Consider the following 18,864-nt stretch of genomic DNA (forward strand, 5'->3'; position numbering starts at 1 on the left):
GGATTTGTCCATCATACTCAGGCAGTGATCCTCAGTTCCTTTTCCTGACCTGACTTTTGAAGTAACTGACATTTTATGACATTCGGAATTCCCACCTCTTATTACTATAGTGGCTTATGTAAAGGGCTGAACCAAGTTCGTCTGACCAAGTCAAGGGCAGGGTGTGGGCCTTCTCGCCATGAAAAGCTTTAACAATACTCGGAATCAAGGTAGGTTAAAGGTCACATAACCAACCGCTTGCCCATGAGACTGATGTGTACCGCTGAATGACGATTATACCGCTTATACAATACAATACATCCAGGGTAATTCATTCATTCCAGGAACTCATTTAGATAATTGTATAACATCTTTCTTATGTCAAGGTGTCGTTACAAAGTCTATTTGACACAAAGCTGTCTCGGATTTGTCCAACATACTCAGGTGCTGATTCCTAGCTCCTTTCTTTGACCTGACTTTTGAAGTGACTGACATCTTATGACATTTGGACTTCCCACATCTCACATGATATAATGACTTATGTGAAGGTTAAACCGCGTCCGTCTGATCAAGTCAAGGGCAGGATATGGGCCTTCTCGCCAGAAAGAATTTAACAAAGCTTGGAACTAGGTAATGCTTGGAAATGTTAGGGTTGACACGTAATTACGGATGTCACATAACCAGCCGCCTGCCTATGAGGCTGGTGTACGTGTAACGCTGAAGGGCGGTTATACTGCTTGTAAAACACAGTTACAAAAAGTGCAGATACAGAAACCGACCAAACACCATGGTAATTTCGCGACAGCGCCTCCTTAGCAGGCTCTACGGGATTTGGGCTTGTAAAACGCCATGCAAATTGCAAATATGTGCAAGCTATTGTTAAGGATGAATGTGAACTGAAGCAACGTTCAGCGACCATGTCTGAAATGACTACATTCGAACCGAGGACCTTCAGGTTCTAGTTGAACAACCCTAACCGCAAGTCCATCACACCACATGGCTGCAGCGCTAAGGAACGGAGATGTTCTTAGGAAATTTCTGAAAGGGGATGTGGGAAATCATAGAGCTCTGGATCTATATAGCACAGAGCACGTGACATGTCTTTGTGTCGCTCTCCAATTATGTAGTATCTGGAACGAACGGGCAAGTGATTATAAAACGCCCGAAGAGGTCTGGAAATAATAATTGAAATTATAATTGAACGCCTGAATAGGGACTTGGTTACTTGTAAAGGGCGAGCTCTAAATCCTTAGGGCACAAAGCAGGCTTTCTTGTTTGCACGTGAGTTGTCTTTGTGTCGCTCTCCCATTATTGCAACTGGAACGAACTAACGGGCAAGTGATTATAAAACGCCTGAAGAGAGTTCGGTAATTGTAAAGTAGCGTGTCGATATCCTCCACCCACAGAGCAAGCTTACTTGTGTACACGTGAGATGTCTTGTCTCTCCCATCACAGGACATAATTATCATCTGAAGAGGGATGTGAACAGATAGTAGAAAGTAGGACGTAGACGTAAGGTTTGTGCTCAACACTCACATGACAAGTTTACTTGTGTGCACGTGAGTTGCCTTTGTGCATCTCTCCCATTATAAAGTAGCTGGAACAAACGGACAAGTGACTCTGAAACGCCTGAAGAGGGTTGGGTACTTGTATCCTGTGAAGAAGTGTCATTGTCCTTCACCCTCATCGTGAGAGGTCTTGTCTCTCCTATCACAGTATAGCTGGATGGAAAGGTCATCATGAATGGGGACATCTGAAGAGGGGTGTGAAAAGCTAAAATAGGACGTTAGGTTGGTGTTCTACACCCTCACGACAACTTCAGTGTGTGCACGTGATATGTCTTGGTCTCCAATTTTAGATGATTTTGATGAAGAAATGTGAAATTGGATGGGGAGGTGCTCTTCACGCAATCGTGCGTCATACAGCTAACACCTCTCACGTGTATTTTTCCTCCCTCTCAGTTTCGGAGGAACCACGAAATGAACCTACGTCATCAGTAATGTGGGATCCGCCGAGCCGTGCCTCATCCGCTAATGACTAACGGCCTTCGGAATCGGCCTGTCTGATCCGAAGGGCCTGGACAAGTGCAGAGGAACAAGCTCAAACACGTGAATGGAAAAGTTTTGGACAGAACAAGAAACTTTGATCTGAAGAGGGGTAAGAACTGACAGTCTGGTGATTTGGAAACGGTCTTGTCACAACTGAAGGTCCCTAACAATAACTCTCACGTGCCTTCTCCGTTCCTCCTTGTTCAGCAGCCATTGGTGATTATCCTATGTCATCGGTAACGTGAAATCCGCACAGCCGTGCCTCCGTAGTGACGCCAGTCTTCCAGGCAGCCAGGGGGTCTGGGAACGGCCTTGTCCCAACAAAAGGTCTGGAAGCTCTCACGTGCCTTCTCTATTCCTCATTTTTGAACAGCCATTGGCAATAAGCCTACGTCATCGGTAATGTGAAATCCGCACGGCCATTCTTCAGCAGATAGTCACCAATTTATTTTTCAGGCAGCCTGGAGGTTTGGAAACGGCCTTGTACCAACTGAAGGTCCATAACAATAACTCTCACGTGCCTTCTCCATTCCTCCTTGTTCGGCAGCCATTGGTAATGAACCTACGTCATTACCTACGTCATCGGTAACGTGAAATCCGTAAGGCCATTCTTCAGAAGATAAATCACCAATTTGAAAGTTTTTCAGGCAGCCTGGCGGTTTGGAAAGGGCCTTGTTCCAACTGAAGGTCCCTAACAATAACTCTCACGTGCCTTCTCTATTCCTCCTTGTTCAGCAGCCAATGGTAATGAACCTACGTCATCGGTAATGAACCTACGTCATCGGTAATGTGAAATCCGCACAGCTATGATTCAGCAGATAATCACCAAAGTTTTTCAGGCAGCCTGGTGGTTTGGAAACGGTCTTGTCACAACTGAAGAATCTGAACAAGTGCAGACGAGCATGCTAACACACGTGCATGGCAAACTTTGAGGCACCTGAGGGATATGTTGGCTCTTTATGTCTTTGTTCTTTACATCATTGCTTTTTTTTCTTTTCTAATCAATTCATCAGAGCCTGATGTTGCCATCGATTTACGAAAAAAGGCGGCTCAATTGTTACTGTAGCAGCATCTCTTCACCCTGGGCCAGAAACATCAATGCTCAAGACAAGCATGACTTCACTGACCCATTAGGAGAAGCAGGGGTTACGAAGGCTGCTCGAGAAATTCTCTACCCCATTGCTTTTTATTTCACCTTATGTTCATCACATTTCATTATGATTGATATTTTTATATGTCTGTTATAAGTTGAATGGAGGGGGGGCATCGTATAAGCTTTGTAGGCTTCTTTCCTTCTCCTGCACTTAAAGAAATACATTTTCATTACTTCAAAGATATTTTTTTGCATATGTGTAAATAAATCAAAACAATAAACTGTCATCCGTGAGTAGTTTCATCAGGTTGAGATCATCTCTTGGTTGTGTAAAAAGTCATTGAATAAAAAGACTCCTTTTACACAACCAAGAGATTTATTCCACCGACGTATCGGTGACCATCTGTCACCTTCTTCAATGCAATTCTGACTGGTTCACATAGCAATGCAGGACAGGTCATATTAGCTGTGTGCACGTGAGATGTACAGATAACGCGCAGGTAACAGCTCTCACGTGGCTTCTCCCTCCCTGTTTGTTTCGCCTGAAACAACGCCAGTAATGAACCCACGTCGTCTTTAATGTGAAATCCGTCCAGCCATGATTTATCAGCTAGTCCCTAAAGGTTTTCAGGCAGCTAATGACTCAAGTCTTTCAGGCAGCCTGGTGGAATGGAATCGGCCTTGTCACAACTGAGGGATCCGAACAAGTGCAGAAAAACATGTTCACACACGTGAAGGGCAAAGTTTCGCTCCAGGGATTTGTCTGAGGATAGGAGCTCACGGAAAAGCTCGCTGTTTTGACATCTCTATGACGCGCGGGAACGGTTTATCCAACGGTCTCCAACAGTAACGGTTATATGGAAGTTGTACTTTAATGACATCATTGTTAGGCTGGCTACTTCACTTTTTCTTTACAAAGCAGCTATGGGTAGATAAAGACAACTGATCAGTGATCATCTTCAAGTCAATTGCTGGCTAAAGAATGGAGAAACCACCCGGACCTTTACAACTACATCTCCACGTACCGAACTTTTCCTGCCGTTCCACACTACAACCACAGACAGGTCTCCTTACCCAACAGGATGCCCACCGACCGGTACTTAAAGAGAATATCTGTGCATTAAAAACCCGAGAATTCAAAACAACAAGTTACAAGGGTTCTTCGTGGGGGTTAGAGTGACCCAATACTCTCAGAGCACTCCGGATAACTGGCGGCGTACTTTGATGATCGCTCTTCATTTTATCGATGTCCCTTGACATCCATGTCAATGGTTCTTACGGTATCTTGAGTTGGTTTGAACAAGGAGGTTTGAATTGTCTGTTCAAGCTGGAACCGCGTGTCACCCTACCCCGTGGCTTCTCAGCTGCTGTGTGTGTTTCCATGTCAATGGTTCTTATGGGGTCTTGAATAAAACAGAATGGAGTCTGTCCCATTCTATCTCGTGTTACTGTAGGTCTCTAAATAACATAACATAACATAACATAACATAGTGTTCGGATAGGAGGCATATTGCCTATAAGATCCGCGTCTTAAGCTAAAAGTTCGGAGTTTGTGATTAGAGTTTATGTTGGGCTGGGCGAGTACTCCAGTCCCCTCCAGTGGTTGTCCAGTTTTGACTTGAAGGTGTTCACAGTTTCGGCAGCTACAACATCCGCGGGGAGGCTGTTCCATGAGTTGACAGACCTGACACTGAAGCAGTTCGACCTGGCCGGCTTCTTAGCTTGAGGTTTGACCATCTTGTATGGGTGGCCTCTGGTGCGTCTGTCAACATTGAAGTTGAACAGGCGGCTTGGGTTGACACGGTCAAATCCTTTCACGAACTTGAACACCTGTATCATGTCACCTCTCTTACGGCGGTGTTCAAGGGTTGGAAGATTGAGGCGGCGTAGTCTGTCCTCATAGCTGATGTCGGCAAAACCAGGAACAAGTCGCGTCGCCTTGTGCTGTACTCTCTCGAGCAGTTGCTAAATACAATTCAGTTTTGCAGCTTCGGGGCAAAATCTTTGGATACTGTTGTAAAAGCAGGGTTGGCGTGTCGTCCATAGCTGGCCGAAACACAGACAAACATGGGACCTTTCAAAATATGCACAATGTTGTTTCTCCATTACTCTGCAAGTTCAAGTTTTTTACTACATATAATGTAATTGGTTTGTTAGTTAACCTTTTTCTTTCATCAACAATGATGCCACTAAATGTCGAAATATTCGAAATAAAGTTTCAAAACTATCCGGTGAACCACACTGCTGGAAGATCAATAGATATTGAAATACTTCTGATCAAATGGCTGTCGCCGGGTTTGACCCATGTATCTAGATCAGAGCATCTATAGATTTTACACATGCTCTGATATAAATGGAGAAACCAAGGGCGTTCACAAAGGCCAAGCCCCACACCTTTTAGCAACGAGAGGATATTTCAGGATAAATCAATTTACCCGCCATACGTTTCAAGTTACAGACCCGTTAGTAGCGGCCTTCTGCCTGAACGCATTTTGAAATTTATTGCGAGCACTTTCCAGGTATCTAGCGTCCATGTCCGTTCCACTTGTGATCAAGGCACGTGTCTAAAGTACGCTATATATATAGATAGATAGATAGATAGATAGAAAGATAGATAGATAGATAGATAGATAGATAGATAGATAGATAGATAGATAGATATACAGATAGATATGGATAGATAGATTCTAACTGCCTTTCAACCGTCATTTTGAAATTAGTTTCGTCGGTGCCGCTTATCAACTCGAGTAGAGAGCTACTCTCGTCTGATCCAGGCATGTCTATGAGTGAGAGATACTCCTCTAGAAGAGAATGAGGCAACTTACATCAAGCGGTTGTTGCGCCTCGAAGTGCCGCATCAGTCCGAGATGTCAAACTGACCTCTATGTTGGGCTAGTCATTTAATGAGCGCTTTTCCTTTACTTGATTTCTCTCAACATCCATGTCAATGGTTCTCATAGTATCTTTATTGGGTTTTTGAATTGTGTTGGAGTAGTGTGGGTAGTCTGGTGGTCAGTGACCCTGCCTATAGACCAAGAAGTCGCGAGTTCGAATCCTGGCTGTGTCGCTCACCCGACATGCACGCTACTGGAAAACGTTACAGTCCTCAGGACGGGACGTTAGGCCGTGGTCAACTGTTCATTGTACTTGCAGTTTAGACCTGAGGGGATTTCCCTGCGTGATAAAGAGAACGGGTATTTAGACTGCAAGCAAAACTAGCGTGACGCTCCTCACCCCACACGCGGTTCTGAGATGTGGATGACACTTGTTGATGAGCACGTGTCTGTAATGAGCGCTCTTGTTTGGCCCGTATCCTGCTACTGCATTACCTGTAAATTCGGTACATCGCGTCATAAAGAGAATTATTGTTTAGCGCAACGGTCTTCACCCCACATGCATATCCTCCGCACATGGTTACTTGCATCTAAAGACGAAACTCATCCTGCAGTATTCAGACAGTACACACATTGTTCGCCCGAGTTTCCGCTGCATGCGCGTTTCCGGGCACAATATTGTTACGTACGTCTTCTTCAACAAGCGCTCGGGGAACACTCTCGGCTTGCGCGTCAGACTTCTGTGTCTTCTTCCGACCCATTGTGAGAACTCGATTGACGCCAACCAAAATTGTGCCGGAACTCGTCGCACGTGTGCGTGTGTGTGTGTGTGTGCGCGTGTGCGTGTGTGTGTGTACGTGTGCGTGTGACTTATTACTAAATCAGGAGCTAATTTGCATAATTAGAAAGGAAAGTTTGTAAATCCACTGCATTTCATAATGGGACTCTCAAACATATTAAGCTCCCCGTAAACAAGTCATACAAACAGATGGCCTTGCAAAAGTAGGTCATATAAACAACAGATGGGGCACTGCTCTCCAAGCAGAGGAGTGGGTCCGGCTGGTTTTTAACGTGTTCAGTTTAGGCATTTCTGTCCAACGCGCGGTTGGTGACATAACGAAAATGAACAAAATAGAAAGGCCGACAAAAACCGCTGAAAACACATCAAAAACCAGTCGGATCCTCTCCTCTGTATGGAGAGTACACTGCACCAAAACTGCGCCACTGCTATGTGCGGAAAAGTCACATGTACTATGTATTTCAAAATGTGTATGATATGGAATAAAGATTTATTCTATTCATATATATTGACTGTACCATTTCATCAATACTTTCAACCTACTACACTGCAATATCAAATTTTCGTGGCCCATATAATATCAACAGACTCATATCTATCATGACCAGTTATTACATTTATTAGCACACAGGGCAAGTGGTATACCACATCAGTGTACCACTTGCATATGTAGTTTAATGTAGGTAAATTTGAGCTGTTTTAGTACAATACGGCCCCCGTAATACGGATTCGTCAGGATCCGAGGCCATTTTGTGCAGTGTTAAGCCAACAGATAGGACACAACCCACATGAACGCCAGAACAGAAAGGCTATGTGAAGCCCCTGGCCCGTGACTCCCACTGTTGGTGTCAGCCCTTGCGCGGTGGTTGTGGACGTGGTTTACCAGCAGCCTCGGCACCTCCTCGTTCCAAAACTTCATCCGGGACTCCCGCAGCCTGACGTCAGCAGATGACGTCACGTCCAGCTGGAGGTACTCTTGGGATGAAGAAGTGTAACGGGGCCAGTGAACCATGTTGCGCATGTGCACCGCCCCAGTCGAGTCGTTAGGGTCTCTGTAAAAAAAGAAGACAGAGAGGAAATATGTATCTGTTCTATATTACATTATTTGTAAACCCTGCAGCAATTCAGCACTGGCTGCCATTGCACGGGTAATTTCTTACCAATTAATCGCATTGTTCATTTTCATTTTCATTTATTCTTTATTGATCCTTTGATCGGCCGATTGATTTGTGTGTGCCAAGGGCATACAAAAATGTAAGCACGCACCCGTTAGTGGCGAAGTTTACCCAGTACGCCATCATGTCCAGACTCAGGTCTCTCTCCTCCTGGGTGAAGCTGTACTTCCAGTACGAACCCTTCTCGTCGCGCAGGAGAGGGATGCCGAACACGAAGAACAGGTCGTCCGCGTGGTCCACCCCGACATGCGGCGGGCGGAAGGAGAAGACCGAGGCGCGGTGCTGCAGCTCGTACTGGTAAACTCGGCTCTGCGGGGCTGCGAAGACAAACGATTCAACATTAGGATTCTCACTGTAACCAATACGTACAACTGTGGTATTGTCTGCTGACCAACACAAAACCCTTGATTCAGCATGTGAGGTCAAGGCCGCTGAAGTTTCTAGGACACGTACTGCGCATGTCCGAGGATGAGCCCGTCAACCTGTACGCACTGTACACTCCATCGGACGGCAGACGCAGGCGATGACGTCAACCTACAATCTACCTGCAGTACACACAGCTACTCCTGGGTGACGACAGCGGTCTGCTTGTACCAGGGCCGATCGCAAAGCAAAAAGAACTGGAAGCTACTTACAGTCGCCTGTGCTGCAGCCGACCAATGATGATCGTCTGCTGCAACAAGCAGTAGAATAAATAGGCTTATAAAAATCCTTCCTTGTACAATTGACCAATAAAATGTACCGATAATTCAACTGTATGTCATATGTTATTAACTTACCTGTGTAATTGTGATGTTCTACAAAGATTTCAACGTGTGCCATTTACCAGTCATCTTTCTCATCATCTGATATATGGAAGTCTTCATTGGCACAACAAAAACACAGCGACTTCCATACGGTCTACTACATCTATACACATAAACAGTCAATTGTAAACAAATTAAGTCACCTATACATAAATGTATATGAATAGATACGAACAATGACTGAGTCTGTTGCCACAACTCCGTTGAGAAAAGATCACAATCAAACAGGTCTGTAACTGAAACAGGCTGCGATTTGGTAACAATACTTTCTTAGCATTCATGCAGCATCAAGTTTTTCTCATTTGTAACAAATGTGATGGCTTTTTTGTATTTTACCAGTTGACAGCGATGGCATCACACAATGTGAGACTTCCTTACCCTCCCACGCCACTGCCGGCATGCCTGACTCGGCCTTAGCCATCATGACTGTCGGCGCGGTGAACCACGCGTCCATCAGGATGGTGAGGAACTGATCGCGCAGGTAGATCGGATCGTCCGCCATGCCGGGGTCCAGGTACAAGTCCATCACAGGCTGGAGGATCCTGTCCCCACTACCACCCTAAGGAATAACAAAGGCAAAGGAGGTTCGAGGTACTGTCAAACGTGTCCATAATGACCACACAGTTAATAAGTTTATTGCAAATTCTTGCCCGAAGGCTAATTGCAAATAACATACATGAAAGAACAGGGTACAAAATAGGTAATAAAAGCGGCTAAACTAGATAATACAAACGTAATTGTCTACGAATAGTGAAGGGTTTGACTCCTCTTTTGTAAGCAATGGAAGACGTAATGTCCCACCTTTTCTATAATATCTGGGTTTTTGGTAGTTAAAAGAAGAATAGTCTTTTCTTTGTCTGTAAGCTTAGAGAAATTCGGAAGGATTTTAGTGGTCTCAATAGACAACTCATTGCGTCCATTATCATGAAATGAACAGTTTGAAAGAAAGTGTATTTCGTCTTCCACGGCATTTGTACTGCAATAGACATGAAGAAAACTGTCACAGTAGACACGTAGGCACCATTGATTAGTCCTTTGCAGGTTCTCTGGGGGCTGATTCGCAATGCTCAACATGAAGGCAACACCGATTTCCCAAGCAAAAGAACCCTGGCCCCTGTATGTTGAAAATCGCGAATCAGAAATTGGACTTCGATGTTCACTCTCTATAGCTTTGGATTCAGATTTCACATTGTCACTATAACACATGGTACAAGGAACAAACAAACGATCGCCATCCAATAATACGTACACTTATAATACAGCGCTTAACTTTCTTTTTTTTAGCACTGTATTATGATAACTACCAACACAGATGAGCTTCCATGTCAATGCGTGCACTACTTATAATAGCAAGTCAATTAGAGAAGTTTCCTATCAGCTGTGCACAGAACGTATTGGAAACCAGCAAACACGACCTCAAACATCCGAAAATAATTTCAACAGGTTGGTAGAACATAGGATATAGGAGATTCTTTTTACACAACCAGGTAATCTCACCTGCTAACGTTTCGGTGTCGGTCAGACACCTTCTTCGGAGCTTCTGACTGGAGTACTGCTTCTCACCGCTCCAGTCAGAAGCTCCGAAGAAGGTGTCTGACAGACACCGAAACGTCAGCAGGTGAGATTACCTGGTTGTGTAAAAAGACTCATCTATATCCTACGACTTCAAGCAGTTAGAATATTTCAAAGATTCAGTCTGCACAGGGTCTCTCACCAGGTACAGCCCGATCTGTTGTAGATTGCTGAGCAGGTAAGTTTCGAACTCTGCCCTGGACAGCCCGTCTGCGACCGCGTACGGAAGCTCTGCCGCCAGCTGGAACCCGAACTCGTCGTTGTTGGTGCCCAGAAGGTAGTCCACCCTGTTGATGAACTTGTGGTTCATCAGGTCCTGCGATGACAACATCATAGATTGTTACAAAAAATGTTGCTCCATAAGGTTATTGAAAAGATCAAATTTTGTTCCAACGCAGGACGGTAAAATTCTAGGTGTATAAGCACATTATCATCATCCACTGGTTTCTGCATCTTCTTCCATGTTTCCTTGCATCCTGCTAGCTCCCTTAGCTCTCGGAATTTCTTTCCTGTTGTGGGAGGGCCTCGCCCTCTGTGCTTTAGATCTCCATTCACCATGCTGAGTAAATTGACACAGTGTCTTCCTTTGCTTGCTTTGTATCTGCTGGATCTCAATATTGGAAAATCCAGGGCTCTTTGTGCAGGTGTGTCTTGTAGCATTAAGAACATCCTCACTTCGAATACACGAGACGCAACGTGCCTGGTAGGGCCCCGGGATGAAAATGTCACCCCAGCATTAGACAGCGTCGAGATGTTGGACACTGAAGACGATTCTTTTGAGAGGTGAATGAAAAGAGCAATCTACACGGGGGTCGATGCCGACTTCCACCTCCCATCATCGATGTCAACGCGGCAATGCGATTAACGATCATTCACACATGTCCAGCTGATGCGCTTAGCAATCTGAACCTTAATAATTAACATAGATTGACACATTATGATAAGTTTATTGCAAGTTCTTGCCCGCAGGCTAATTGCAGTACATGTAACATGAAAGGAATGACATGTATTGGGTAACAATATAGCATGTGACTATTCTAGCCTAAATACTAACTCTAAATTCTATCTTATTTGGTTTTGACTTTTTTTCCAAGTGTAAGACAAAAGATCCGCCTTTTTCTATAATGTGTGGGTATTGTGATGTTAAGAGTAGAGTAGTTTTCTTTTTGTCTGTAAACATGGAGAAATTTGGATGGAATTTGGAATTATAAGTGCGCCAGGCACAAAAAAGAATTATTCTCACCCAGGGACTTTGCAATAGGAACCTGCCGTCCATGACCGGCAATGGCTCAATCATCACCGCCGTGACGTCATCGCTCGGTAAGCTGCCAGGAACAAACCATAATCTTCATATTCAGGTTTATTAAACAATCTATTTAAAGAATACCAGGATCTTTAACATAGTTACTGTATATACCGTAGACCTTTTCGAATTAAAAACAATTTTTTGTAATGATACAACAAATGTAGAATCATCTGAGACTTTAACTTATAGGTCAATCATACAAGACGCAAGACACGTTAATAAAGTTTTCATTCATTCATTCATTCATCCATTCATTCATTCATTCATTCATGTATGTGAACTTTGTAGTCGACTATGTTTTGCTGCTGAAGTAGTCTGAATAATCTGCAGCAGCGACAAGGATGCTTTCTTTAACCCACCCTAAATCAACTCGAAATGATTATAGATTAACGATGGGATGAAACAATGAACATACCCTCTCAGACAGCTCATCATGGCACCGTAGGAGGCCGTGCTGCAGTTCAACTCGCGAGCGAGAGTTTCCGTTTGTGTGACGTCACCCTTCTGGGTGACTGGAACGCCGGCCACGCCGCTCTGGGAGATGGCCCGGTGGAACAGTCCCGTTGCCGTGGGAGACATGACGAGCAGGGACACGGTATAGCCTCCGGCTGACTCCCCAAATATGGTGACTCTGTCGGGATCTCCTCCGAAGTTCCGGATGTTGCCTTGTACCCACTCCAGGGCCTTTATCTGTGGTAGTGTAACGTACGGTTCATCAGTGAAGAGTGATAACTAACCGGAACAACTATTCTGGTCAATTTCAAGATTAAGGATGTATGGCAAGACTGCACTGTGTTTATTGCGGATCGCAGAAACATGGACAGATAAGCTACACGCGCGAAGACAGACAGATAAAACAAAAACACCTGTTACAACTCACTCTCTTTGGGTGAAGTGATGAAGGGATAAAACAAATTTTAAAAAAAAAATTGGGAGAAAATAAACTAACCACGTCCAGGAGACCAAAGTTGCCCTGTGCGTTATCGTCCCGGGTCGGTAGGAAGCCCAGGTTGCCCAGACGGTAGTTGATGGTTACCATGACGACGTTATGGAGTGACGTGGGGACCTCAGCCGGGTATGTTGCTCCACTGCCAAAGATCCAACTCCCGCCATGGATCCACACCATGACCTGAAAAAAATGGTACATATATATGGTTTTTGTTTGTTTGTTTGTTTGTTTGTTTGTTTGTATTGTATACCCGGTAAACCGCCTCAAGGCGTAACACACCAAGTTTGTACCTAAGAGTACAAGCTGCATATCCGGACAGATCTATATGATCCACTCACACCGGGATGGACCCCTACTCCTTGCGATAAGTGTGTTGTGTTCCTTATCGTGCTTGAAATGTGGCTCTTCTCAAACACGGGACCTCCGTTTTACGTCCTATCCGAGTGACGTCCCTAACCGAAGCCAAGTACTCATTTCACCTGAGTGAAGTGAGGAAAGTCTTGTAAAGTGCCTTTCCAAAGGGCACAACGTCAACGGGACAAAGCACGGAACCCCGGTTTCGAACTCAGTACATATGGGTTCTGGGGCAAAACACCCTGCCACTGCGCCACCGCGACGCCACAATGGTGGGGTAGCTATGGTATCACAAGGTGGGGTGAATTAGCAAGAGAACAATAAATTAACCTAGCTTACGTAGGAGAGGGTGGCTAACAAAATTAACGTTAACGTTTCCTGGCATTTGAGGACTATGTCTCTCTTTCTCTTTACATAAATGCACACCGTAAAATCACCGTAGCATGCAATCATATAGCCATAAAATTCCCAGGTAATAAGACTTTCCAAAACATTGTTCCATAACATTATGATTTTACAGTGACAGTCTAGTCTGTGAGTGTATTTGGCATGAATCAATGGAACAAAGGTAATGATTCGTTGATGAAGGTTAGACATCCAGGAAGTAAGATACGCCAAAAAAGTTACTCAAGCAACTGGATAAAATTTTGAAAATTGTTGAAATTTTTTAAATAATTTTTGAAAATTTTTGAAAATTTTGAATTTTTTTTGAAATTTTTTTTGAAATTTTTTGAAATTGTTTTGAATTTTTCAATTTTTTGAAAGTTTCAAAATCTTATCCAGTTGCTTGAGTAACCATTTTTGGCGTAAAGGTAATGATTATCTTACAGGCAGGTTGGCAGTGGCGGAGACGCTTGGGGTGAACACGTTCAGGAACAGGCAGTCCTCGCTGCTGGAGTTACTGCGGAACGCCGCCACGGCGGCCCAGATCGGATGAGGCAGCGGGAACTCGACCTGTGGACATCTGGACCCGAACTCCGTGACGTCACGGACACGTGACCAGCTCCTCGGGTCCTGGGGAGGGCGCCACCTAGCGGAGAAAACGTCACTCTTGTACGCAGGCGCACTGGATCCACTTTTAGCAGGGTTCTAGACTACTTCATATTTGTAGAGCCTGTTTCTTGGAGATGAATGAAGGTGAAATCTTTTATGGCAAAATGAAGAGAGTGCACTTCTTAAAAACATATTTTGATCCATTTATTCGTATGTCCATAGTATGAAGCAGTCCACAATCTGACGTCGTCAGAATCAAAATGCCGAGGAAAAGGTACTCTTGTACGCAGGAGCACTGGATCCACTTTTAGACTTCTAGACTGTTTCAGATTTGTATAGCCTAATTCTTAGAGATTAGTTAAGGTGAAATCTTATTATGACAAAATGAAGAGAGTACATTGATGAAGGTTAGACATCCAGGTAGCAAGATACGCCAAGTTACTCAAGCAACTTGATAAAATTTTGAAACAGACGTTTCAGACAGCATCTGCTGTCTTTCGTTAGTGACTGACGATAGGACTGGGAAACCAGATTTATACCAAAACTCTGAATAGATATGTTAATGAGGTTAAGACAATTTAGGATGTCTTTACGTAGTCTTCGAAAAAAATCAATTCAAGACAAGGTTTATGAGAGTACACTTCTTAAAAACATATTTTGACCCATTTATTCGTATGCCCATAGTATGAAGCAGTCCACAGTCTGACGTCATCAGAATCAAAATGGCGGCATTCTCTGGAAATTCGAGGTGGCGTCCTGTTTTGCCGTTAAGAAAATATTTAATATGACTTTTTTGGACACATAACATAGGGCCTGTCAGGGATATGATCGAAAGACCTCCAGATTCTTGGTCAAATACTTGTACACAAAAACTGAATTCAAACGAGCAATTATTCATTGCAGCACGACTATACACAGCGACTATGTAATTAAACCCACTTGTTCTTTACTTCCTCAACTTCCCACGTACCTGAGGTCCCCCACTGGCGGAGCGGCGTAAGGAATCCCCTTGAAGGTGAAGACGCTGTCAAAGACGGCATTTCCGACAACGGAGGAGGTCATGACCTCCGAACCTCTCACGTCGCCATGGGTGGTGGAGACAACAGCGGCGTCTGGAACAAGTGTCCATAAGGTCAACTTTTCTCGTCAAAAAGACGCTCAAAGTTGTGTAATTTTCGAGGATTCACTTCCTTTATTTCAAGAGTTCTCTTTATTCATCAGTGCGAAAACAAACGAATATCTAAAAACAACTCTTCTCAACCACGCCAGCTGGAAACGGTATCAAAGGTCACTCTAAAGTGACATCATACATTATGAAGCATCGCACCCTCGTGCACGCAGTCTGTTAAATAGCTCTTAAATCGGATTAAACAGAAGCAATAACCTTCTTGAACAGTCAGCTGCAGCGCTTTTCAAGGCGTGTAAGTGGGCGTATAATGTTGAAAGAATTTTAGTTCTCGGGAAGGCGTCACAAAGTTTAATGAATATGACTGGTCTTAGTCTGATACCGTCGGGACCAAGAAGTGAATTCTTGTGCAAAAGAGCAAACCCGACCTCACCTGATCCACCTGTTAGAACCAGGATCACTGCTGTGAAGACGACAAACGCACAGAGAGCTTGGGAGGAGCGGTAGCAGCCGGCCATCCCGACTGCAGGTTTGTCGGTGCTGCAAGGGAACAACACGACCTTTGTACCGCATGACCTCTGCGGACGTTTTTTTTTTGTGTGTTACGTCATTTACATAGTCCAATGACGTTCTCCAAGCAGATGTTGGGATTGAAGGCCATACCGTTTTCAGAGTGCCAAGTTTTCATACAAAAATTGTCAGCCAGAAATTTTAGCAAACGTTACGATATTCCACCCTCCAAGCAGAGGTTGGTGGGGAAGATTGTGACCGTTTTATCATATGCCCCGTTTTTTTTTTTAGTAACAATGTTCCCTCAGTGTCTGCCTTGAAGGTTATTCATAACCCCGAACCACGGCTTCATACGTTGTGCAACAAGACGACAGCATGTTGTCAAGCTCACAAAAACCGAATGTATCATTTAAGCTCGTGTTTTTGACGAAAACGGTAGGTATTTATCACCAAAATGCCCCCGTACCCCTTGAAACCTCGGTACTCTTGGCGAATCTGATGTGGGTTTTATTTGGACCCACAAGTAGCTTGACCTTGTGGACCTTGTCCAATCTGGTGGTGAACTTCCAAGAATGCTCTGGCCAATGAATGTCTTTAGCCTTATTAAGAACTACTTAAAACTGAACTTAAAACACATCTTTCATACAAGATAACACCATTCGGCGAAGGTATGGGATCGCCGAACTCTAGTTATATTTCATATAGTTTTGTGTTTTTTAATCCTTGAGTTTTAAATGTCTGTCTTCACACTACCCAATAATCAAAGGGTCAATGCGAAATTTGATCATGGCAAAGAATTGGACCGTCGAAGATCACGTGACAGTGATATTCAATTGACTCCTGTTTGGTCTGAATGCATTTTGTACATCGGCACTGTTTCCCGTAGCAGCGATCGAACCATACATTAAAACCCCTTAAATTAGCACTGCTTAGACTGAATTTGGGGCTTTACATAAGAAATAGTTGCGACAGCATTCATCTTAATTGCTCTTGACATGACATAACAGCGGCGTAACCGACTTCTTTGTATACATGTCACCTTTATTGCCGTCAGCAGAGCGATATCCTGGCATTTATTTTGTCCATGTCCAATATTGTGCTGGCGGGTGGGCGTATTGAGGAATCTGAACTAGCGTCATTTACAGCTTACAAATGTTGCTGCAGCTTGGCGTCTTTTGTTCGCCGCCATCCTAAAACAAACGAGACGCTAAGTTTAGCATGTGCGGTGTAGGGAGGCTACAAACACAGCAGAAACACCGCAGGGTGGGACATGTGAGGGTTACATTTTCTGAGAGCTTGAAATCTGAAATCTTTATTTGACATTCCACTTCGCAGACTTGAAATCATAAAGTCTTAATTATGATGGTTATATGTATATTTAGATATGTACACATACAATGGGGAGAGTTGATATAAAGTTAGGGAGGTTGCGTGCTTAAAACATGGTGTATTTGTTAAAACCTTGCTCACATAGCGAATATTTAAAACATTTGAACGCATTAGAATTAGAATAGAACTCAGACCCGACGCGATGAAATTGACTATCTATGTCTATCTATATCTATATATATTATATATAAATGTTCTATAGCTCGGTAACCATGCCGCCGGGAGCTCCCCGGAATAACTACGGCGGGGCTGTGAGTGTTGCCCGCCTGCCCATGTCCATTAGTGCACACTTTTTTTTTTACGATGCCGCTCTTCGATACGACAGTAATCAGAAAAGAAAGAAAGACCGGCTGGAAAGATATGGTGTGGGCAGGCCCTGGGCTGTCAATAAAAGAACAGCTATGGTCATGGTCAGTCGGACAGGACAGGGAACGACTCCCCCCCCCCCCCCCTAAGGCTTGGGTCACAATTCCAAGCCGGGGCCCGACCGGGCTGTTTGAGAAAACAAAGAATAAAAAATGCAAATCAAGAATATACATAACGTATGGTAAGGAGAAATTTCTAAATAGTTTTGGGTGTTTTGTTGTCTTTTATGTCATAGTTTTCGTTCCCACAAGCTGCCCGGCCGGGCCCCGGCTTGAAAATGTGACCCTAGCATAGGGAGGCTCCGTGAGGACTGGTTACCACGCTATAGTTTCCTGACAATGTGGTATGAAACTGCCTTGTAACTTATACTCCCTCCTGTATGCTATAACGAATATCACAGGGTATCGTGCGGTCATGTGCAGTATGTGCAGCATCAGGCGACTCAGTGCGTACATTCTCATCCTGTGGAAATGGACTAATTTCGGGACCTTGGCTTAACTCCTTGTCGTTACAAGGATATGTGCTGATTGGCTTGAGCGATGGCATCAATTAGACTATCATTAACGATAGCGATCTGTACTATATATGCCGGTTCACGCTGATTGTCGAGTCTCCTAGCCTCCTTCGCAGACTTCCTAAGAACGGCGGCGTATATATTTGAGGGAGGGCGGTCGTCCCTTGCCGACATAACACCCTCGGCGACAAAAGTACCTTGCCGGCATTAGAGAACCTTGGACCGTGTAAGAAATCGCGTCAGCCCAAGCCTCCCTCCCCCAAATCTAGGAAGTATGCGAAGGAGGCTAGAATCTCCAAACATGTAACAAAGACTGTTGTCTGTGTAATGGTTCCATCACAACAGCTACATTTTCTACAAAACGTAGCCTGCCACCCCCTGCTGCATGGGACCCTGGACTAGTACCGGTTATACCATTTCATGCTTATTGGCGTCAGATTAATTACACGTCTTTAAAATAAAATGATTGATGGCCACCATTTCAAACTCAATGAAAACGCAGCAAATCGGTGCTTAAAAAAGTCGTCTGCTTTGAGATCGCTAAACTCGCTGTGTGGGCGTGAAGCTGTGGTGCAGGTTTGATGATGGAGTTATAAAATAGAATGGAATAGAATAGAATAGAAAAGATAGAATAAAGTAAACATAGTGAAATAAGACGCAATGTGATGCAATTGCATCAGAAAAAAACGAAAAACAGAATCACATGAAATAAAGTAGAATAAGATCGAACAAAATAGAAATATAGAATAACATGAATAGAAATGAAATGAAATATGATGTTTCTTGGTATCACTGTCAGGGTGAAACCGGTGCAAATGCGTCATCATTGTGATCTTATGCTAAGTATCTAGTCTCTACTAAATTCCATGGGTTCCTGGAAAAAAAGTAGAAATTGATGAGTTAGCAGGCAATAGTGTTTAACCATTAATGGGCATCCAACATAAAAATCAGTATTGCCATCAACGGCCAAAAGGGATTTCCCCATAGCAGCCTCACTGTTGAGCTCCTGGCAACTATCTGGGAGACTCCATTTCGAGTCTTGGGACTAGAC

At 44.0% G+C, this 18,864-nt stretch overlaps 2 protein-coding genes across 2 annotated transcripts; both read right to left on the bottom strand.

Annotated features, from left to right (window-relative positions):
- Window positions 1-4,683: 4,683 nt before the first annotated feature.
- On the bottom strand, window positions 4,684-6,715 carry LOC136427081 (uncharacterized). The gene is made up of 2 exons (XM_066415798.1): window positions 6,644-6,715; window positions 4,684-5,085 (listed from the first exon to the last, which is right to left on the bottom strand). Exons 1-2 carry the CDS (start codon window positions 6,713-6,715, stop codon window positions 4,684-4,686), a joined length of 474 nt encoding a protein of 157 aa, XP_066271895.1.
- Window positions 6,716-7,224: 509 nt separating this feature from the next.
- LOC136427082 (fatty acyl-CoA hydrolase precursor, medium chain-like) lies at window positions 7,225-15,583 on the bottom strand. The gene is made up of 10 exons (XM_066415799.1): window positions 15,468-15,583; window positions 14,879-15,020; window positions 13,744-13,945; window positions 12,493-12,741; window positions 12,028-12,302; window positions 11,550-11,631; window positions 10,449-10,622; window positions 9,113-9,293; window positions 8,020-8,245; window positions 7,225-7,805 (listed from the first exon to the last, which is right to left on the bottom strand). Exons 1-10 carry the CDS (start codon window positions 15,550-15,552, stop codon window positions 7,514-7,516), a joined length of 1,908 nt encoding a protein of 635 aa, XP_066271896.1. The 5' UTR covers window positions 15,553-15,583; the 3' UTR covers window positions 7,225-7,513.
- Window positions 15,584-18,864: the final 3,281 nt, after the last annotated feature.

This window comes from Branchiostoma lanceolatum, chromosome 2 (genome assembly GCF_035083965.1).
Source record: "Branchiostoma lanceolatum isolate klBraLanc5 chromosome 2, klBraLanc5.hap2, whole genome shotgun sequence".
Classification (NCBI taxonomy): domain Eukaryota; kingdom Metazoa; phylum Chordata; class Leptocardii; order Amphioxiformes; family Branchiostomatidae; genus Branchiostoma; species Branchiostoma lanceolatum.